This window comes from Danio rerio, chromosome 2 (genome assembly GCF_052040795.2).
Source record: "Danio rerio strain M-AB ecotype USA chromosome 2, GRCz13ab, whole genome shotgun sequence".
In the NCBI taxonomy this organism is placed as follows: domain Eukaryota; kingdom Metazoa; phylum Chordata; class Actinopteri; order Cypriniformes; family Danionidae; genus Danio; species Danio rerio.
The window spans coordinates 60585001-60609607 of NC_141022.1; the positions used below are offsets into that span (position 1 = coordinate 60585001).

The 24607-nt window shown below is 38.7% G+C and overlaps 2 protein-coding genes across 19 annotated transcripts in view; both read right to left on the reverse strand.

Annotated features, from left to right (window-relative positions):
* btbd2b (BTB domain containing 2b) overlaps positions 1-24607 on the reverse strand; it is a 1074195-nt gene that overhangs the window by 461445 nt on the left and 588143 nt on the right. The window lies entirely within an intron of this gene.
* Positions 1-24607, reverse strand: part of ncana (neurocan a) — a 186307-nt gene that overhangs the window by 43534 nt on the left and 118166 nt on the right. For 10 of the 18 annotated variants that reach the window (XR_015479144.1, XR_015479140.1, XR_015479146.1 and 7 more), the window contains 8 exons: positions 22095-22269; positions 19604-19731; positions 17619-17900; positions 15818-15913; positions 11853-12272; positions 3262-3660; positions 221-600; positions 1-177 (listed from right to left, as the gene is read on the reverse strand). The exon at positions 1-177 is cut by the window's left edge and continues 48 nt beyond it. Coding sequence is in view for 6 of the 18 variants with exons in the window: in XM_087241642.1 (XP_087097768.1) it covers positions 1-600; positions 3262-3660; positions 11853-12272; positions 15818-15913; positions 17619-17900; positions 19604-19731; positions 22095-22269 (2100 nt within the window). In the remaining 12 variants the exon portion in view is untranslated. Of the gene's footprint in view, positions 601-1883; positions 1921-1992; positions 3661-11852; positions 12273-15817; positions 15914-17618; positions 17901-19603; positions 19732-22094; positions 22270-24607 lie in introns of those variants that run through there. The other 8 variants (XM_087241642.1, XM_087241643.1, XM_087241641.1 and 5 more) reach the window with 3 other exon arrangements.

Consider the following 24607-nt stretch of genomic DNA (forward strand, 5'->3'; position numbering starts at 1 on the left):
GATGCTGTTCAATAAACGCTGTCGTTCCAGAGACTGTCTCATCTGCAGATGTGGAGATACTCATTCCAGTGGTTTCAGTGTTAATGGGGTCTGCAGATGGTGAGGTGGTGCTTTGGATGACGTCGGTGGTCTGGACTGATGGTGAGGTGGTGGTGTCGATGTCTGCGGTGGTCTGGACTGATGGTGCGGTGGTGCTGTGGATGTCTGCGGTGGTCTGGACTGATGGTGCGGTGGTGCTGTGGATGTCTGCGGTGGTCTGGACTGATGGTGCGGTGGTGCTGTGGATGTCTGCGGTGGTCTGGACTGATGGTGCGGTGGTGCTGTGGATGTCTGCGGTGGTCTGGACTGATGGTGCGGTGGTGCTGTGGATTTCTGGGGAGCTCTGGATGTCTGTGGTACTCTGGACGAATGGTGTGGTGGTGTCCTGGACAGGGGTGGTGCTCATTTCAGTGGTGGTCTGGTTGGGTTTCTTGCCTCTGTTTCTGCGTCTGTACTGGATTTCTCCTCGAGCCTCGTGTCCATGAGCTGTCCTGCTGCTGGTGGTGGTGCTGCTGCTGCTGCTGCTGCTGCTGGTGGTGGTGGTGCTGCTGCTGGTGGTGGCTGGAGGTCAAACATAACTAACATTCATAACTAATATACATAAGTACATGTACATCAGAAATCCCTGACTCAAAACAAAACATTTTTGAAGCTTCATTAAGCAGTGCTTCAAAAGCAGCCGTCACTATTGCACTCTGTGTATATAGGCAAATTATATTTTCTTTATTTTTTTGAAATGCTATTGCTATTTATTCATGTTCTTATTTATGTATTAACACTCACCGGCCACTTTATAAGGTACACCTGTCCAACTGCTTAATGCAAATTTCTAATCAGCCAATCACGTGGCAGAAACTCAATGCATTTAGGTATTGTGGTCAAGACGATCTGCTGCAGTTCAAAGCGAGCATCAGAATGGAGAAGAAAGGGGATTTAAGTGACTTTGACTGTGGCATGGTTGTTGGTGCCAGATGGGCTGGTCTGAGTTTTTCAGAAACTGCTGATCTACTGGGATTTTTATCCACAACCATCATAGGGTTTACAGAGAATGATCTGAAAAAGAGGAAATATTCAGTGAGTGGCAGTTCTGTGGGCGCAAATTCCTTGTTGAGGTCAGAGGTCAGAGGAGAATGGCCAGACTGGTTCCAGCTGATAGAAAGGCAACAGTAACTTAAATAAGCACTCGCTACAACCGAGCTCTGCAGAAGAGCATCTCTGAACACACAACACGTCCAACCTTGAGGCAGATGGGCTACAGCAGCAGAAGAGCACACCGGGTGCCGCTCCTGTCAGCTAAGAACAGGAAACTGAGGCTACAATTCACACAGACTCACCAAAACTGGACAATAGAAGATTGGAGAAACGTTGCCTGCTCTGATGAGTCTCCATTTCTGCTGACACATTCAGATGTCGGGTCAGAATTTGGCATCAACAACATAAAAGCATGGATCATCCTGCCTTGTATTAGCGGTTCAGGCTGGTGGTGGTGTAATGGTGTGGGGGAGATTTTCTTGGCACACTTTGGGTTCATTAGTACCAATTGAGCATCATGTCAACGCCACAGCCTACCAGAGTATTGTTGCTGACCATGTCCATCCCTTTATGACCACAGTGTCTCCATCTTCTGATGGCTACTTCCAGCAGGATAATGCACCATGTTATAAAACATGAATCATCTCAGACTGGTTTCTTGAACATGACAATGAGTTCACTGCACTCAAATGGCCTCCACAGTCACCAGAGCTCAATCCAAAAGAGCACCTTGGGGATGTGGTGGAACGGAAGTTTGGCATCATAGATGTGCAGCCGACAAATCTGCAGCAACTGTGTGATGCTATCATGTCAATATGGAGCAAAATCTCTAAGGGATATTTCCAGTACCTTGTTGAATTTATGCCATGAAGGATTAAAGCAGTTCTGAAGGCAAAAGGGATGCAATCTAGTAAGGTGTACCTAATAAAGTGGCCGGTTTAAACTTTTTGTACCCTCTGTACTGGAAACTCCTATCACTGAGACAAATTCATTGGCTTTATCCTGTGATTTCAGATACAGCATTTGCGTGTGTAAGCATATTTGGTAATAAACTCCTTCCGGTTTTTAATTCTGAATTGGTCGCAACATAACAATTCTATTTACAGTGCTTTTACACCTATAGATTGATTGTTTTGTTTTGTAACTTGACTTCTGCTATAGAATTGAGATAAATTTAAAAATTAAAGCGCACCATTTTGCTTAGAATGTCTCATTTCCAACCCAGCCTCATTCTGAAAACACACCTTTATATACATTTCTGGAGAGCACCAATTTCATCCTAGGAAGTACCTTATATTGCAGTTTTTGTTTTCTCGAATCCGTCGCTGTGTACACCTTTTTAGATCTCAAATTTCACTCGCGAGTGCAATTGTTGACTGCTCTTCTCGTGTAAATCCACCAGAGGCCACTGTCGAGGGCTAATCGACTGACCAACCCACCTCCGTCCCTAAACCCAACCAATAATGTTTTCAAAAGCACCGATTGACCCAACCACCCACCTCCCTAAATGCAACCGACAGTTTTAAACAGCGATCCAGAAAAAGAAAAGTCCTTACCTGATTTTTACCACGTTTTCAGATTTCACCATATTCTCACCTTATTATTCACTTGTTTATTTCATTTTTTGGCTTTTGTTTTTGTTTTACTTGCTTTCTGGAACCGTTCTTCGTTCAACTCGAACCCTGTCAACTCCTCTCTGCATCTCAAGATCGCAAACATACATGATGAGCTACTCCACAAACTGGTAACAGCTGGAAAAACGCCCACACGGAAGTCAGCAGTCAGGCGGTAAGCACGAAAAGGAAAGCGGTCATACTGCCTCGTAGCATTTGTTCGAAAGAAGAAATGCAGCCATATGTACTTCTGGCTACATAGCTTGCGATCCCCAGAAATGTATACAGGGGTACGTTTTCAGAATGAGCCTGTGTTACTCATTTCTCGTCATCATAAATTAAAATAAGGACATATGATAGCGGAATCCCGGAAAATAAATCAAACTTTGACCAATGAGAGGAGGATTTACTCGAACAAGACTTGTTTTAACTATTTGGGTCCATTTAGAAACATTGCTGTGTGAAAGTGAACCGCACCGAGGACTAAAAGCAACAATGTAACAATTGTAATTCCTGTTTTGTAACAAAACAATTGATCTATAGGTGTGAAAGCACCCTTAGTGTAGCGTTCACTAACCGTCAGTGGGTTTTGGTTGGTTGGTTGTTGAATCAGTCAGCGTGTGGTCTGTAGTGTTAATGAATAAAGCATTGCTGGATGTCTCCAGCGTCAGCGACTCTGAATCTCCCCATGAGCTGCCCTCAGTCTCCAGAACTCGACTCTCTCCAGAGAAGCTCTCGGTGGACACTACGGCCGCGGTGCTTTTGGTTTTCTTTGGTAGTTCAGTCACTATGACCCAGTCTACAGTGGTCAGCGGAGCATTCTGCGCTGGTGGACTGGTCTGGTTCACAGACTGCTCTCTGGTTGGCAGGACTGACGTCGGTGCGACTGAACTCGCGGATGTTGAAGGAGAGATGATTTTATCAGTGATGGATGAAGGAACAGACAACCATGAGCGACTCCACCAGGACATCAGGCCTACAGAGACAAACACACACCGTCAGATTTAGAGTACACATGAAATCAAAACTAAACATATTGATTTGGTTAGCTCACAGTGCTAGTTTTGTGCTGAACAATTCATCTGTGCATGTCATTAAGAGAAAGAAAAATAGTTTGACCTGAAAATGCACTGTTTCTTTTCAGTTCAATTCTCAGATTAGGTCTGCCTGAGGTGGTGGGCGTGGCTAACATACTTAACCACACCCCTCGAGCTGTCAGTTTTGACATGAAACAGAAATGGCGAGGAGGAGGAGGAGTCTGTTAGGTCTTACTAGGTGCGGTCGACTTCGTGCAGCGCTGCACAGACCGATCGAAATCTGTCTTAAATCTGTGCATGCCGGTTAGAAATTTTGTCCGGCTTGAAGGTACCACAACATCGCTCTGAGATCAGACGACTGATTTAGCCTGCGCAGCCTTAGGTGGCTAGATTTGCATAGGTTTATTTTTGACCATTTTCATACAGACCCTTTACTATATACAGCTCCATATACAGACTTGTAATATAATAGTCATCCTTGATCATGCCACCCCATAATGTTTTCTTAACAAATAGAGATAGATATTTATTCTATAAAATAGTTCTAAAATGGTTCAAATGCACATAATAACTCCCCAAACGCTTTTCCTCATCTTTATTAATGAAACATCTACTTTATTACATGCAATCAGCTTGCAGTAGAGAAAAACCAAGCCACGCCCACTGTTGTCTCATTTAATATTCTGTTTCTCTGGAATCTCTCGTCAATCAACCCCTTTAATATCATGCTCACTTTTTAAACAGAGTTCAATATGACCTGTTCACCTTAAATGATTGTCAATCTTAAACACTTTGTTGCACAGATTCAAGCTCGGTCTCATTTTAAAAAAAAACTCTGTTCTGTATGTATTTTAACCATATTTTTTCATAATTTTAATAATATTTTTAAGGTAGACATAAAATTCTGTAGTAGTATGGGAAATTCTGTGGTATTTGACTTGAATTTTGTCTTTAAAAAACAAAAAAATATGTTTACATGTGAATTGCTGTAGCAAAGTAATGCTTTATGACTCTTACAATTGCGACTCTTCTTGTTGCAAATCAGTAAATAACAATTTCTTAGTGATATCTATCAGAAATCATGGAAATCATGGAAAAATGACGTCATGAAGCCATTATAAATATGTCATAAATTTTATACAAGCGTCATCAATATTCTTTATACCTCAACTACAGTGGTACAAGATCAAGTTGTCATTACAATATAATTAAATATGAATTCAGCTTTTACTTGAGAGAGAAATGACACTTTTATTGAGACATTTCAATGCCAAATACAGTGAAAACATGATCAGAAAAAACATTCATGACTTTACAAAAACTGTTTCAGCGTAAATCTGACAGAAAGTCAAAGATAAGTATCTGAATTATTCATATTCCAAAGTTGAAGTTGATATCTCAAAAAAAAAAATTCAGCAAGATTTTGTTTGGCCGCAGTACCAGGCATGACCACCAGGTGACATCCAGTTTCTATAGGTGACAATATAAGGGCGCTCCCTATGTTTTGAGGAATTTAATCATATTTTTTCATACTTTTAATAATATTTGTAAGGTAGACATAAAATTCTGAAGTAGTATGGGAAATTCAGTGGTATTTGACTTAAATTTAGTTTCTAAAAAAAAATTGTTTACATGTGAATTGCTGTAGCAAAGTAATGCTTTATGACTGTTACGATTGCGACTCTTCTTGTTGCAAACCAAAAAATAACAATTTGTCAGTAACATCTATCACAAATCATAGATATCATGGAAAAATGAAGTCATGAAGCCATTATAAATGTCATAAATTTTATACAAGCGTCATTAATATTGTTTATACCTCAACTACAGTGGTAAAAGTTGAATTTGTCATTAAAATGTAATTAAATGTAAATTCAGCTTTTACTTGAGTGAAAAATGAGACATTTTAAAAAAAATACAGCGAAAACGTGATCAGAAAAACATTCATGACTTTACAAAAACTGTTTAAGCGTAAATCTAACAAAGTCAAAAAAAAAAAAAACTCTGAATTATTTATATTCCAAAGTTGAAGTTGATATCTCAAAAAAAAAGTTCAGCAAGATTTTGTTTGCCTGCAGTACCAGGCATGGCCACCAGGTGACATCCAGTTTCTATTGGTGTCAATATAAGGGCGCTCCCTATGTTTTGAGGAATTTTAACAATTTTTTTCAAACTTTTAATAATATTTGTAAGGTAGACATAAAATTCTGTAGTAGTATGGGAAATTTGGTGGTATTTGACTTTAATTTAGTTTCTAAAAAACAAAAAAATGTTTAAATGTGGATTGCTGTAGCAAAGTTACTCTTTATGATTCTTACGATTGCAACTCTTCTTGTTGCAAATGAATAAATGTCAATTTCTCAGTAATATCTTTCAGAAATAATGGAAATCATGGAAAAATGACATCATGAAGCCATTATTAAGTCATCATTTTTTACAAGCATCATAAATATTGTTTATACCTCAACTACAGTGGTACAAGTTCAATTTGTCATTAAAATGTAATTAAATGTGAATTCAGCTTTTACTTGAGAGAGTGAAAACGTGATCGGAAAAATATTCATGACACAATTATAATGTTTATGACAGATTTATGACAAGTTTTGTTGTCTTGGTAATGTCAAGTTGTCATGACAAAGGCAAAAACAGATTGTGATGTATTTGTTTATGTCAAGCTATCTTTGCATTTAAAACGACAAAACTCACTTAATAACAGTTGTCATACGCTTGCATAAAGTCTCATATGACATGTCATTATTATAAAGGTTTCGTGAAGAGTCTTATGAACAACCCTTAAAGTAAAGTGTTACCTCTATCCTCAAGTAGCATCATAACCAAAACCTCACATAATCAACTCAACTAGCGAACGCTGAATGAAGGCGCTTGAGGAACAGCTCTGTAACTGTATATCAGCAGAAAACACACATGCACGCACACGCACAAACCACTGGAGCGAGCAGTAAGTGTACAGAAGTGAACCGTACGACAGCGCTTTTCCACTTTCAGCCCTCAATTATGAAGCTTTACTGGAGCAGAGCTGAAAATCTGCAGGCTTCATGGAAAATGGATTTTAATAATGTAGACGACAGGCCTAAGTTTCCATTTGACGTTAAACATTGATGCAGTCGGGGCGATTGGGGCCAGATGAGGGATCCGTATTAATGAAGACAGAAAGGGACGGGGACTGGAGAAACATGCTGAAACATTCGGCAGACAGGAGACGACCAGAATCTAGTCTGATAACAGTCTGAGGTTCTGGTTTAAGTGGAGGTGATGCATAAAAAAAAACAACTGCGTAAGAGCTATACTCTGATTTATTATAATTTATTCATTGTTCTCTAATATGTTTGAAGTCTGAATTATTATTGTGGTGGTCTGTGCCATTTATTTTTTATTTTTCCGGGAGATAGTCATCAGTAGACATCAGAAAATCAACAGGCTATCAGGAAGTCAACATGGAGTCAGATTGACATTGTACCCTAATTTCGTAGGGATGATGCATTTTGTTTGAAGATGAAAATCGTGTTAAGGTCAGAACTCAATGTCAGGCCGGCATCAATGTCTGACCGTATAATTGTAACCCCGCCAGTCCTACGCCACCCAACCCTCTCCGAGCTGGTTTTGAACTGGCGACCTTCCGCATGGGAGTCGGTTGCTCTACCAAGTAGGCTAAAGACCATGGCCTCTAGCGTCTGTCGCTAGAGCACCTTTAGAGGTCAGAGGAGTGAGGTTTACCTGCACAGCACACACTAGCTGGCCTCCGTTACACTCACCCCCCCTAAACCTCACTCCCATCCGGGTCACGGCACCAATGTAACCCCGACGGTCCTGCGCCACCCAACCTGCTCCGAGCTGGGATCAAACCAGCAACCTTCCGCATGGAAGTCGGTCGCTCTACCAAAGAGGCTAAAGACCCTGGCCTCTAGCGTTTGTCGCTAGAGCACCTTTAGAGGTCAGAGGAGTGAGGTTTACCTGCACAGCACACACTAGCTGGCCTCCATTACACTCACCCCCCTAAACCTCACTCCCATCCGGGTCACGGCACCAACGTAACCCCGCCGGTCCTACGCCACCCAACCTGCTTCGAGCTGGGATCGAACCGGCGATCTTTCGCATGGAAGTCAGTTGCTCTACCAAGGAGGCTAAAGTCCATAGAGGAGTGAGGTTTACCTAAACAGCACACACTAGCTGGCCTCCGTTTCATAATGATGTTACAGCTTGACGATGGTGGGTGTTACCACTGTTTCGTCTGTCAGACGTTGGATTTTGGTTGCCACACCTGATGAATAAATGTCAGTATTTGACGTCAATTTGATGTTGGTTTAAGATGTTGGCTCAACGTTGGATCACTTTCCAACACAACCTAAAATCAACCATATATCAACGTCATTTAACGTCATTATTGGATGTCAAACTAATATCTCCCTTAGATGCTGGCTAGCCACTGAATTTTGGTCACCTGACATCACAACCTAAATATAACCAAACATTAACGTCTAATGATGTTGTGTGCCTACTGGGTTTGCTCTTGAAAACACTATGGGTTGGGTTTAGGAAAGGGTCAGTCCATATCAAGCTGATATAATATGCACAAGCCGACCAGCTTCTCTTATGGACTGACAGAAGGAGGAGGATAATATTCACAGAAAAGCATAGACTGATTGCACATGGCTGCCGCTAAAAAAGCTAAATCGAGGCTGCGGTGGGAAGAAACCCGAAGTATTTACTAAGTCACACAGGAATGTTGTATACCTGGCTGTATATCTTATCAGTGAAGAGAAAGCTACACAAATATATAATTTCACCCTGTTCAGAGTGACCCAAAAGTCCGTTCTGAATGGATAGTGAAAAAAAAGGGATATCAGAGCTCATTTTTAGCTAAGTTAAAGGAAATTTCTTTGCCAAACACTCGTTTAGATGCCATTTATCAAACTCAAGTTAATGAACGGGTTCTTTTACTATATTAGACTTGTCACGATACTGAATTTCGTTACTAAAATTTATAAAAACCGTCAACTGCCAACTAAGATTTGAGCACTGTTGAATGCAACACCGCTGATTGGCCATAGTATTCACCACTGTGCAACAGAAATGACTGTGATTGGCCGTGAAGATCATCAGTTCACCACACTTCACCGCTGTTTACAGAGAGCAAACACAGACGAGCGATCCGCTGATGAATCACCTGATCTATGTGTAACAGTGGTAATAGAGATTCATTGTGATGAATGACATGAAATTAAGGTAGTACACATGATTGATGCTTTGGTGCCCCCTAGTGGTTAAGAAAATGCAGGCGTTTTCTTTAAGATGTCCTTGCGCAGCTACCGTAGTTCAGCAGCAGACGATGGCTGATGCTGCTACTGGTAAGCGTGCTCTGAACCAGTGGCGTAGCGCAAAATGTGGAGGCCCCCCTGCAGGGATCGCTGACAGGGCCCCCTGATGAAGAGGGGGGGATACGTCATACGTCAATTTGCATATCACTGACGTCATTACGTTTTACCGTTTCTGTTTGTTTAACAGCCTATGGTTAATAAAGGGGTATTTATAGTTGCACTACACTTTATATAAGCATGTTTATTCACTAAATGTATTGCTGTTTGAATACAGTATGTCAGTATAGATGTGTAGTGAATGTGCAGTAATCTCTCATATGTAATACACTCAGAACAAGTTCAGAAACTGTCACTAAAATATCTGTGATTGTGAACAAGAAAAGAATAAACGGTCCAATTAAATTGTTAAAATAAAGGAGAAGTAGATCGGTTTGACTGTACAAAAGAAATACCTTCACACTGCCTGTGCTAAATCATTTGTCCTCGGTACGCAGAGGGGTGATCTGCTCTCGGGCTGCAGGTGGGAGAGGCTGCTGTACGAGGACTGACTGGGCCGCCTGTCAGTTCTGTGAGGCGGGGGAGGGGCCGGCGGCATCACACGCAGCTCGTTGAGAAGAGTAGGGACGGTACAGTATGGACAAATGACAGTCTAAAAAAATCTCCAATAACACACAAAAAAGTCGCTAGATTTGTCGCTAGGGGGGTCTGAAAAGTTGCTAAATCTAGTGACAAAGTCGCTAAGTTTGCAACATTGGCGGCAAGCAATCAGAATGAAGTAGTCCACCGCTTGAGAGGTGTTCAGAGAACACAGACCTGTGAACTTTGGTTCCGACCACAGTTGTTCCCAAGAGTTTGAATATTGCGGTTGCCGGTGGATTTTTAATTATTGAAAATCGCGATAAACCGGGGCCCCCTAATCACGCGGGCCCCCCCCGCGGTGCGTGCCCTGCGGGCCCATCCGCTACGCCACTGCTCTGAACACAGGAGTGAAAATAGAGTGATTAAAGTGTGTAACATGATTATTTGTGGATATATATAAGAGTGATTGAGTTATCAACAAATGTATAATGCTTCTAATAGATTTTAACAGCGAATATGTATTAAGAATGCAACATTATTGAGCTTTGTGTTTCTCATAGTAAAAAACGCATGTTGCTATCATAGCATTGTATTATGGAGTGACGCAAGACCACACTTATAGTGTCAGTGTTGTTTATTTTACATATTGTGTTTGTTTCAGTTTTGTCTGCAGTACATTGCCCTGTTACAAGTGATGTCATGTGATTTGATTTGTTTCTCAGGTATCTGAAAATTGGTTCTTTATAAGTTAATTTGTTTTGTTAAAATGTAAATAAGAGTTCAGCAGATGATGGCTGATGCTGCTACTGTTTTGTCGGCAGTATATTGCCCCGTTACATGTGATGTTATGAGATTTGATTTGTTTCTCAGAATAAAAAGACGCTGAGAATCACTTTTGGATGGTTTCATTACTTTAAGTTGGTGACGATTGCAGCACAACACAACGCAGAGGTCAACAATTGTTACATTGGTGCCGTGACCTGGATAGGAGTGAGGTTTAGGGGGGTGAGTGTAATGGAGGCCAGCTTGTAGGTGCTGTGCAGGTAAACCTCACTCCTCTGACCTCTAAAGGTGCTCTAGCGACATACGCTAGAGGCCATGGTCTTTAGACTCCTTGTTAGAGCAACCAACTTCCATGCGGAAGGTCGCCGGTTCGATAACAGCTCGAGTGGTTTTGGGTGGTGTATGCGGCTTTAAAACGCTCCAATGTTCATGCATCTGTGTTTGCACTCAGTGAAGTGCGGTGAACTGATGACATTCACGGCCAATCACAGTCATTTCTGTTGAGCACTGGTGAATACTATGGCAAATCGTGCTCAAGAACGTGCTCAGTGGTGCTTAAATGTTAGCGGGAAATGGACGTTTTTAAAACTCCAGAACCGGAAAAAACACAAGGGTGTGCTACAGATGACTGCATTGTTTTATCGCTGACTGAATTCCATAGACCAGGGGTGACCAACCCTGTTCCTGGAGATCGACGTTCCAGCAGATTTCCATTGCAACCCATATTAAACACACCTGCCTGTTATTATCAAGTGCTGTTCAGGTCTTAATTAATTGATTCAGGTGTGTTTGAATCAGGGTTTGAGCTGAACTCTTTAGGAAGGTCGATCTCCAGGAGCAGGGTTGAGCACCCCTGACAGACTGAAGCAAGCAGGGAATCCCCCACTGTGTTTACCTGGTGTCATGAACTGAAGCCTAGGAGGACACTCTTAAAGAGATTGTGATGTTGTTTGATGCCTAACATGCTTTTAATTGTTTAAATTAAACTGAAGTGAATGATATTGAAGTAATGTTTACACCATATCTGTGTTTTGAAATCGCAGCAACAGCTGGAGGTGTGTAGTTCACAGCTTGTTGTCCTATATTTCCGGGTTTCTTCCCACCGCAGCCTCACTTTCATGTTTTAAAATGGCAGCCGCGTAAAATAAGCTTATTCTGCGCCCTCTGGTAGATTTACGAGAAATAGCATGTGTGACAAAACATGCCCCAGTAACATATTTGAGATTGTCAAAATGTACACAGCGCCGTCTACTAGATTTTTTAAAATAAAATACATAGCCCAGGGTACACATTTATTGGTTCTCAAAATGTAGCCCTGGGTACATATCTCCAATGAGCCTGGGTTGGATGTACATTAACCCTAACTCAAACAACTGGATCAGTATCAGTATGTTTTGCTGCTCTATCACAGATATTAAAGGTGTTTTCCTGACCTGATCCAGGAGCAGAGCTGGTCTTCATCTCAGGTGTCCTGGTTGTTGTCGTCTCCTCAGAGTCTCCTCCTGTTAAATAACTCCAGGGTTTCCACAAGGAGTCCACAATGTTTTTGATGGAGCTCTTACTTTTTTCTGGAGGAGCCGTAGGACTTGAGTGACCGGACAGACCTTCATCCTCCTCCTCTTCTTCTTGGGCTGATCCTCCAGGACTCTGATCCGGGATAGACGGATCTTCTGTGTCCATCTGCTGGCTCCAGTCCAGGTTCGAGTCTCCAGCTCGCAGAAATACCGTCAGATACTCATCTGAGAGCTCCAGAGGCTCCGCGGCCGGCAGAGACTCAGTGTCCAGATCTATACGACCAGTCCAGTTGGAGACCTGCAGGACTGACGGATCCAGACCAACCACAGGCTGACCATCTGCACACACCAGCACACAGAAGATCACATTAACCCATATTTACAATAAGTCATTTAGCAAACATTTTTGTCCAATGCAACTTACAATTGAGAAGACATTTAGTGATTTATCAAGAAGAGGCAAAACACACAAGAAGTAATAATTATGCACTGTAAAAATATCTGTTAGTTAACTTTCTGTATTTTGTAATTCACAAGGGTTTTACATTGATCATTTAAAAGACATTCTGTAAGGCTGACATAAATCTTTTCACCTCTGGAGAAACCACCCAATATTGACTGAGGCTCTCCCTCGCACATCCAGCTCCTTTGAGACTGGATGCCATGGTACAGTCGTGGCTGAGGTCGCCCTGCTACCGAGAGTTCTGAAGTGGGTCCAGCAAGACAGGCTCTGCCTACTGCTGGTAGCCCCTTACTGATTGGCCTGAGTTTGGTTCTTGGACCTAGTGTTCTTGGACTTAGTGTGGCAGGCTCTGCCTACTGCTTGTAGCCCCATACTACTGTAGTTGGCCCGAGTTTGGTTCTTGGACCTAGTAAGACGGGCTCTGCCCACTGCTGGTAGCCCATTACTGGTTGGCATGAGTTTGGTTCTTGGACCTAGTGTTCTTGGACTTAGTGAGACGGGCTCTGCCTACTGCTGGTAGCCCCATACTAGTTGGCCCGAGTTTGGTTCTTGGACCTAGTAAGATGGGCTCTGCCTACTGCTGGTAGCCCATTACTGGTTGGCCCGAGTTTGGTTCTTGGACCTAGTGTTCTTGGACTTAGTGAGACAGGCTCTGCCTACTGCTGGTAGCACCATACTGGTTGGCTTGAGTTTGGATCTTGGACCTAGTGAGACGGGTTCTGCCTACTGCTTGTAGCCCCATACTGGATGGCCTGAGTTTGGATCTTGGACCTAGTGAGACGGGTTCTGCCTACTGCTTGTAGCCCCATACTGGTTGGCCTGAGTTTGGATCTTGGACCTAGTGAGACGGGTTCTGCCTACTGCTTGTAGCCCCATACTGGTTGGCCTGAGTTTGGTTCTTGGACTTAGTGTTCTGAGACCTTGTGAGACGGGCTCTGCCTACTGCTGGTAGCCCATTACTGGTTGGCCTGAGTTTGGTTCTTGGACCTAGTGTTCTTGGACTTAGTAAGACAGGCTCTGCCTACTGCTGGTAGCCCCATACTGGTTGTCTTGAGTTTGGATTTTGGACCTAGTGTTCTTGGACCCAGTGAGACAGGATATGCCTACTGCTGGTAGACCCATACTGGCTTGCCCGAGTTTGGTTTTTGGACCTATTGAGACAGGCTCTGCCTACTGCATGTAGCCCCGTACTGGTTGGCCCAAGTTTCATTTTTGTACTTAGTGTCCCTCCTTGAGAGCCTTCTTTGGAGATTGCATTCAGGATGGACCATATATAACAGGCAGAGGGAGCGACTGTGCACCATGGATCTGTGAAAACTGTGGGTACAGCCCCTGAGATAAGGCCCACCTCATGAGTTTTGGTCTGTCAACCAAAGTTGTTCAAACCGTTTTCAATTACGGGTCCATTGTCAGTTTGGTGCAACATTGTCAGTTGACTCTGCCCTGAATTTCCCACAGCAGTGTTTCTCTGTGGCACTAACTTCCTTGACTTTAAAAGTGTATTGGTCTGCCAGGTTAGGGAGAAACCCGCTAAAGACAGTCAGACAGTTGCAGCTCATCCGTAATGCTGCGGGCAGGATTCTGACTAGAACCAGGAAATCAGAGCACATCACACCTGTCCTCAGGTCTTTACACTGGCTCCCAGTTACATTCAGAAAAGATTTTAAAGTATCATTACTGGTCTATAAATCACTAAATGGCCTTGCAGCTCATTACATGACAGATATGCGGACTGAACAAAAACTTAACATATCACTCAGATCTTTAGGAACATATAAACTAGAAAATGCAAGAGTTCAGTCAAAGCAGGGTGAATCAGCTTTCAGCTACTAACAGCGCCCCTTGCTGCTGGAATCAGTTTCTAGAAATGATCAGATGTGCTCCAACGTTAGGCACATTCACATCAAGACTGAAAACACATCTGTTTAGCTGTGCCTTTACTAAAGGAGCACTGGGCTGCCTCCCACAGATCACACTATTATGCCTTTCTTTAATTTTTCATTCCTTTAAAACCTGTTTAACACATTTGAATCTGTTTTTAATCATTTTTATTCTTTGTTTTTATTCTTCTATACTTTTTTATTTTATTTATGTTTATGCAAAGCACTTTGAATTACCAATGTGTGTGAAATGTGCTATAGAAATAAGCTTGCCTTGCCTGGTGGTGAGTTTCTTTTGACCATGCTTACAGTCGTAATCTGAGATGTTTTTGTTAGAATTACATCTTTTCTTATTATAATGAATGAGATGTTTCGTTAAAGTGACATCTTTTCTCATAATAACAAGTTGGTATTTCATTAAAACAACAATTATGTTGTTAAAACAATTTTTTTTCTCATAATAACAAGTTATTTCAGTAAGTCCGCATCTTTTCCCATTTTAATGAATGAGATGTTATTTTGTTAACAAATTTTTTTTGGTCAAAATAACAAGATGTTATTTCTTTAAAATGACAATTATCTTATTAAATCAATATCTTTTCTTGTAATACAAGATGTTCTTGTTTTAAAGGGTCAGGAAACCCTCCTCTTTCGGTTCAAGTCTAGCTCAGAATTTTTTTGATAAATGCTTCATGGTAGGTGTGGAGCACTTCTCTCCTCCTCAATCCCCGGGTCTGAACGCAGACACAGAGGACAGCAGTGCGGCAGGTCTCTTTCCCTGTCTATTTCAACCATTAGCCCTGCCGGTAATCCGGAGAACTTAAAAAATAGGCAAACATAGCAGCACGGATACAGGTGAAGTGTCTGAATGGTAATGAACTTAACTGATAAAAGACAAAGTCCGCCATTCTCCAATTCTCATACAGCTCTCCCGACAAAGATGCTTGCTACAAACCAACAGCTTTGTTGTATCAGCCCGGGAAAAACGCATAAAAGACCCCATAAATCATGGAAACAAACACATACGACCCTTCATGAATGTGCCGTGCAGACGTGGTCTCACCCAGTCATTGGGTCTCACAACTTGGCAGGTCTGTCTTGCCTTCGGAAAGCATGTGCTCTCATGAATACTTAAGAAGCAGGGTTTTTGACGCGTTATCACTCCACTAGCGGATTCGCGCTATGTCACCGATTTTGATCCTTCCCAAAAAATGTTTTAAACCGGAAGCTGAAATTAGCTGACAAAAGCTCAAAATTATCCAGTTTTCCTCACAGTTAAAGCTAACAGGTGCTAACATTGTCTTAACTGATGCTCAATACACACAAATATGTTAAAAATGCACAAAAAAAAAGTCCTCCAGGGTTTCTTAAACCTTTAACAATTAAGATCTTTAGTAAAAAAAATAAAAAATAAATAATAATAATAATAATAAAAAAAATCTACATTTTTTTTTTCTCCCGATTGTGCCAAATCTAGAGTCCCCATGCATGTGCGTGTCTGAACTGAACAGAAATGAATGCTGCTGCTCTTGTGTGTTTACCGGTGCTGGAGGTTGGAGATGTGGACGGCTCCTCTGAGCTCGGCTTCAGTAAAGACTGCATGATGTTCGGCAGAGATGCTTTCTGGGCTTTCTTTACTGCAGAGAGATACAGTAGAGTTACTCTCAACACAATACTCCACCGACTGAACTTATGGGTTGAGTTCACACACACATACATGATCATAACATGCACTGAAATCACTGAATCGTGAACAAAACTAAATGCAGGTCAGCTGCTACTAAAAGCACAATACCTACAAAGTCTGCAAAGCCCCCTGTATATTTTACCCCATATTTTTTCTTAACGGAGAGCAGATTTTTTTTCAACACATTTCTAAACATAATAGTTTTTAATAACTCATTTCTAATAACTGATTTATTTTATCTTTGCTATGATGACAGTAAATAATATTTGGCGAGATATTCTTCAAGATACTATTGTTCAGCTTAAAGGCTTAACTAGGTTAAATAGGGTAAAGTTAGGCAAGTCATTATGTTGGCTTGAGAAAGCAACATACTGTTATGCTACTCTGTCCTTGAAAACAAACGTATCTCCTCCTAGGCCGTTCATGCCACAATGCCCAAATGTGGTCAAATTGTGCTTTCTGCATTCAAGATTGTTACTATATCTCCTCATGCCTATAAGACTTATTGTTTTTTTAATAAAAAATGTTAAATATTAAATTTTTATAATCCGGGCATATAAAAAAATTATACAAGCCCGAAATTTGGCCAAAAGCTGTATTTAGATGCGTTACATTTTGTTGCTATATCTTTAAGGTTTATCAGACTTATAGTTTTCCAATAAATAATTTTTAAGCATTATTTTTCTTAAAATATGGCAAGCCATTTTTGACTTAATCTCCATATTTTTTACTGATATGGCAAGCCACTTTTGCATGTATCACCTTCACACTTATTAAGCATTGTTTTTTTTTTTTTTTTTAATACGGCAAGCCATTTTTACATAATGTTCATTCCCTTAGTCCCATTATTAATCAGGGGTCGCCACAACGGAATGAACCGCCAACTTATCCAGCATTTGTTTTACACAGCGAATCCCCTTCCAGCCGCAACCCAACACCAGGAATACATAATGTTCAAGTCCAGTTTTTGACACTCATAAAGACTGTCATAGAAACATCGGGGTTGATTAAGATCACTCATATTGTCAAGAAGCTTTGATGTATCATCACTAACCCGTCAAATGTCCCCATAGCAATAAAACAGTATAACCTAGCAACCATTTAAAAATAGCAATATCTCTACATCAGAACATCGTAGGGACCTGGGCATTGGCTTGTTTGACTCATGCTAGCAAATGGGACTTCCTGTGTACTATGCATGGTAACAATGATAATGGAAGCCAAGTGCTAATAACGATTAGCTACATGCTATGAATGATTATCTAAGTGCAATAACATATGCTAGAAATGCCTACTAAGTGTTAGCATTTGATCAAACATGTACATGAGCATTGCCATTTAGCAACTGCTTAGCAACCACCTAACAATGCCTTGTATAACAGTGGTTTGTTCTGTAGACAATCCAATACGAATATAGCTTAAGGGGGCTAATAATATTGACCTTAAAATAGTGTTAAACTGCTTTTATTGTAGCCGAAATAAAACAAATAAGACTTTCTCCAGAAGAAAAAATATTATAGGAAATACTGTGAAAAATTCCTGAATCTGTTCAACATCATTTGGGAAATATTTGAAAAATAAAATCACATTAATTTTGACTTCAACTGTACATATATAATCTAAATAATTCCCCCGGAAAGTGCCGTCAGCTGTACCTCTATAGCAGAAAGCATCGAATCTTTCCGTCCCGTTGCTGAGCTCTGCAGGAGAAACTCTTCTGACTCCTGGCTCTTCATTGGGACACTGAGACCCCCGGGGGCCCACAGAGACCCTTAGTGTCCCGTCAGAGACCCAAGCCGGGCCACAGTGCTCCAGTCCAGACCTCCAGGCCAGAAAGAGCTGCCCGACAGAGGCCAGACGAGCATCCAGAGACTCACAGTGAGCCGCAGCTTCAGCATGAGTGAGTTTATCAGGCACTGATGAGGAAAACACTTCACCTGGAGGAGAAACACACACATGAATAAAACATCAATAAAACACACAAACTGGATTATTATGTGTGAAAGCACATTGAATGACTCCTATGCTGTGATTGATACTGATCAGTAATAAGTTTTATTTATTTATTTATTTATTTATTTATTTATTTATTTGTATTAATGTTTATTTGTTTCTTTTATTCAATTATTAGCTTTATTTTTCTCTATTTATTTATTATAATTACATTTATTTATAATTATATTTATTTATTTATTATTATTATTATTATTATAATTTATTTATTTTCCAATTATTTATTTACAAATATTCATTCATCTTTTAGAATTTTATTTATTTATATTGACATTTATTTTTATTCATTCATCAACTTTATCTTTATTTATTATTATTATTATTATTATTATTATTATTATTATTATTATTTATTTGTATTAAATTTTTTTTAATTCATAATCTTTATTTATTTATTTGCATTAACATTACTTATATATTTTATTCAATCTTTATTTTTATTTATCTAATTTATTTATTTATTTATAACTATATTTATTTATTTATTATTATTATATTTATTTGTATTAACATTTATTTTTTCATTAATCATCTTTATTTATTTATTTATTTAATTAAATTAACATTTATTTATTTATTTATTTCATTATTTATCTCTATTTATTTATTTAGAATTATATTTATTTATTTGCTATTATGATTATTACTATTATTATTACTACTATTCTATTAATTTATTTATTTGTAATAACATTTATTTTTTCAATCATCATCTTTATTTATCTCTATTTATTTATAATTATACATATTCATTCATTCATTTAGTTAATTAGTTAGTATATATTTTATTATAATGTGTATTATTAGATACCTTCATGCACATTGAATTGTCCCATGTGGATAAATGAAACAATTTGAATATAATTGAATTGTCTTTTATAGCTCTGCATAATTTTATATTGATTATCTTAAGAAAAAAAAAAATCTGAGTTTTAAAACCTATTATATTTCTCATGTAAATTACTTTAAGACAGTACATAACAAATATAGTATGCTTAATGGTGTTTTATATAGCATATGTACTTATTTGGTAAATACATATCAAATATTATATTACTATGTACAATACATTAAATAGTAAACAATATTATTATTATTATTATTATAGAATTACGTTATATATTACATGCATTTTATAGTTATTTTAATTTTATATACTTATAGATTTTAATAAAGCATTTAGTACATAGCTCAATTTAAATGAAGAAAATTAAACATGCAAAAATACAATAGACATGAATATGATGTATAATTTAATATATCTAAACATTATTAACATATATTAACACAAATATATTTAAATTATAACATTTTACATTATATTTTAATTAAATAATTAATTATAAACTATCCTATGTACTAATAGTATATCAATTATAAATGTTAAATAAATAACATTTATAAAAAGTACACAATCAATGCTAAATAAAATTTATAATATTAAATAAAACATTAATAAAATAAATAATGCAAAATATTTTTACCCATTACAATTTTGCTTTAAACAACTTATAAAATAAAATTATATTCAAGCAGTACAATAATACTAGTGATATAATTGTTACAGTGTTTAAAATTAAATAACTGCTTTAGTTTTTCTATAGTATGTGTATTTTCCATGTCTCACCTTCCATGTCACTGGCAAAACAGTAAACATCGAACAGTTCTGACGGGTCACGCTTCCCATAATTCCTCACACCTCTGCTGAACTCAGTGTGTCCGAAACAGCCGAGCTCCGGCGTCTGTACGGGATACCTGAGAGAGCATGACATATATGATCAATAATATACATCAAAAGTCATCTGTTTTATAGGTAACACTATACAATAAGCTTGCATCAGTTAGTAACTCGAACAAATAATGAACAATACATTGTTAGTAACTCAGTGCAGTAGTTAACGTGAACATGTACGAATTTGGATGTTAATAATGCATTAGTAAATGTTAAACTGAGATTAATAAATGCTGTACTAGTATTGTTTATAATTAGTTCACGTTAGTAAATACAGTAACTAATGAAACCTTATTGTAAAGCAGGGGTCACCAACATGGTGCCCGCGAGGATCACATGAGTTGCTCGCAGGCCTGTTCTAAAAATAGCTCACCATAGCACAACATACCAGAAAGCTGCATCTAATATTTTTGTAGCTATTCTTTATAAATCACACTTGCATTGGTGTAAAACTGAAAATGAAATTAAGTTCTACTGTATATAAAAAAACACTTTAAAAACAATTTCAGACAAATGAAGTGTTGCATATTGATATTTATCTGTTTCCTTTCATGATGAGTATCTTCACATAGATAAATATCATTAATTATTAATAATAACATATAATTAAAATAGTAAATTGAGAAAATTTGTTTTTTTAAGAAGTGTGTATCAAACTGGTAGCTCTTTACATTAATCGGTACCTAAGAAGTAGCTCTCAGTTTCAAAAAGAATGGTGACCCCAGTTGTAAAGCATAGAATATGAGCTAGAATATGGGCAACACGGTGGCTCAGTGGTTTGCACTGTTGCCTTACAGCAAGAAGGTTGCTGGTTTGAGTCCCAGCTCAATCAGTTGGCATTTTTCTGTGAAGTTTGCATGTTCTCCTCGTGTTGGCGTGGGTTTCCTCCAGCCCAAACACATGCACTACAGGGGAAATGATGATTTAAATTAGCCATAGTGTTTGAGTGTGTGTGACTGTGTATGGGCGTCCCAAAGTCAATGGGTTATTTCAATGGGGTTTCAGTAAAACCGCTTAAATAAGGCTTCGTGGCAAACACAAACTCAAAATAATTTCACGTTTTGTTCTACGACATAAAACACATCAGTTACAGCACACTCTTGAATTCTTAAATCGTTTATGCTTCTTTAAAAAAACGGTTGATATCAAGTTGCTAAATGGGACTACAGGCGGTGTCGGAGACAATTTACGTCATCGAGCTGATCTTGTCTGGAGCGCAGCTCGCTTGTGTTGGGCATTTGGATTTGTCTGTTATTTAGGTATTTTCATGAATATTATTTTATAGTTTGTTGTATTATTCTAATTGGGAACTCAGATTGTGTGTAGATAATTCCTTCACTTGTAAAGGCTGTCGAGACAGATTCATTTGTTGATCATTTATTTTAATAAACGATAAAGATACTGCTCACCAGTGTGTCTGTCTCTTTCCTGCTCTCAGTAATGCAAACGTGTGAATAAATGAGTAAAAAGACATGCATGTTAACTGTCATTTTAACGTTATCAAGTGATTTTCGTCTTTTTTTCTTCATCTGGACACATTTAACTCTGTCATAACTGCAATATTTACACTTCTTCAAAAAATGTATAGCAGATGTGACTGTATGAGCTGCTTTTCACTGTACTTCGTGACAAAAAAGGAAAATTGAATGTTGCTCTGTGTCCATGATGGAACTTGCAGGCATTTGATAGACTTGTTCCTCACGCCTCATTTCTGTCGTCTGTTAAAGTAAGCAGGCGGTGTGCACGCGAGCGATACACTTATTTAATAACATTATGTAGGCAGATTTACACACACTTTTTAAACTTTTAGAACAACCGTAAAGCAAAACAGACATATTTCCCACGTACAAACAATCCAAAAGGTCTATGTGTTTTTGCGTATTTATTTGTTTATAATGTACAGCGTGGACTATAATATAATAAACAGAGAGATTAACTCTTTGTCATGGACAATATTTCTAAAAATGAGCATGAAAAGTCGTCTGTAGCAGGGTGGGGCTGACGTCACAGACGAGCGCTCTGCTCTGTAGCTCTGTAGTCCGTTAATAGCCTAATGTTAGCTTTTCAAGTCTTGCGTTTGAATTTAAGATCTAAAAGTGCTCAAGGTTGTATTTTCGTGTGAGGATTATCCGACTGGACAAAACGTGTAAGTGTCATGAACTGTGTGTGAACACAGAGCTTATTATTCGCAATCTTCGAAAAGCCTATGGGAAAATCCCATAAGGATTTTCACGAGGGAACCAGTTTTATGCTAGCAGCCGATTAGCCTACAAAGTGACGTCATATTTCCTCCACTCTATTGCATGCATGTTTGGAATTTAGAGGAGTGTATGATGAATGACTTCTCCTGATGATGATGATGATATCGGTGTGTAATAATTCTGACCTGACGCTCTGGTCTGAGATCCAGCCGGCTGCGCAGTTGTTCATGCTGGAGTGAAAGGCGGCCCAGAGCTGCTCCGCCGACGCCATCACTGCCGAATTCTGCTCACACGCTCGAGACGCCTCCCAGAACGACAGAGAATAATGCTCTGCTGGACCACTGTAGTGGAACACCACACCTGAACACACACATATGTTTTGTTTTTGTGAATTGTGGGGACATTACATAGGTTTCCGTTGTTTTTATACTGCACAAACTGTATCTTCTATCACATTACCCCTACACCTACAGTTAAAGTCAGAATTATTAGCCCCCCTGTTTATTTTTTCCTCCAATTTCGGTTTAACTGAGAGCTGAACACATTTCTAATCATAATAGTTTTAATAACTCATCTCTAATCACTGATTTATTTTATTTTTGACATGATGATTTTTTTTGAGATACATATACAGATTAAAGGTGACATTTAAAGGCTTAACTAGGTTAATTAAGTTAACTAGACAGGTTAGGGTAATTAGGCAAGTTATTTTATACTGATGGTTTGTTTTGTAGACAGTCAAAAACAAAAATAGCTTAAAGGGGCTAATAATATTGACCTTAAAATGGTGTTTAAAAAAATTAAAAACTGCTTTTATTCTGGCCAAATTAAAACAAATAAGACTTTCTCCAGAAGAAAAAATATTATCAGACATACTGTGAAAATTTCCTTCCTCTGTTAAACATCATTCGGGAAATATTTTAAAAAGAAAGAAAGATTCAAAGGGGGATAATAATTCTGACTTCATATGTGCAGTTTTACTTTCTCGTTCTGTGATTTATAAGCATTTAGAGAAATGAGGACATCAGCAATGTCTTCATACTGTAATTCTCTACCTTCTTGTAATACCTATGATATTATACAGATCACATCTTATGAACACTGCGCACAGTGATTGTAAAAATAATACAATGTAGGGTTGCCTTCAATTTTTGACCCTTATGTGTCTTTTTTGTCAGGGATTGCAATAGTATCTGGATGCAGCCTTTAAGATGCAAGCTGAGACTGCATCACTCAGCGATGCAATGTCAGACACAATGCACTCAAATGGAGCGAGTGACGTCACTGTGACGGGTAGGGTTAACTGAGCCCATTAAAAAGCATCGGATGCAGCCCAGATTGCACTGCACCAGGTCTGCAGCCAGACCCATCTCAGGGATTGTGCAAATATTACAGAATAACAATGTACGGTTGGTGTTTTAAATTTACCGTGTGTCTTTTCAAGTTAGAAACACAATTAACTTGGTTTAAAAGAACACACACACACACACACACACACACACACAAACATACACACACACACACACACACACACACACACACACACACACACACACACACACACACACACACACACACACACACAGTTTGTGCACAGTGATTGTACAAATATTACAGAATAAGAAATGTACGGTTGCCTCATCTTTTTTTATGTGACTCAAATTAACCTTATGTGTCTCTTTAACTTATAAACTTGATTGAATAACTTATAATTAACAAAAACATATGTTGTCATCATTTATTGATCATATAAATTAATGTAGTGTATAAATAGTAATACTTTTGTCAAACTATTACAACGTTAATACAACATATTATATTAATTTATTAATTACACTTTCTAAAATTAAATATATTTTGATAACATCTAGGTGTTATGGTGGCGCAGTGGGTAGCATGATCGCCTCACGACAAGAAAGTTGCTGGTTCGAGCCCCGACTGGGTCAGTTGGCATTTCTGTGTGGAGTTTGCATGTTCTCCCCATGTTAGCGTGGGTTTCCTCTGGGTGCTCCGGTTTACTCCACAGTCCAAACACATGCGTTATAGAGGAATTGATGAACTAAATTCGCTGTAGTGTATGAGTGTGAATGAATCTGTATGGGTGTTTTACAGTACTGGGTTGCAGTTGGAAGGGCATCCGCTGTGTAAAACATATGCTGGATAAGTTGGCGGTTCATTCCGCTGTGGCGGCCTCTGATTTATAAGGAGCTAAGTCAAAAATAAAATGAATGAATAATAATATCTAATAATAATAATAATAATAATAATAATAACAATAATAATTTATTTTTTATTGTCATTAATATTTCTACATTATTACAATATAAAAATATTATATTTTTTATTTATTACATTTAAATATATTTTAATACTATTTAATAATAATAATAATAAATAATAACTATTATTATTATTTATTCATTTATTTTCCTTAGTCCCTTTATTAATCAAGGGTCGCCACAGCAGAATGAACCGCCAAATTATCCAGCATATGTTTTACAATGGGATGCAATCCAGTACTGGGAAACACACACTCATTCACACACACACACACTCATACAATCGACAACTTGAGTTCATCCAATTCCCCTATAGCGCATGTGTTTAGCCTGTGGGAAACCGGAGCACCCAGAGGAAACCCACGCCAACATGAGGAGAACATGCAAACTCCACACAGAAATGCCAACTGACCCAGCCG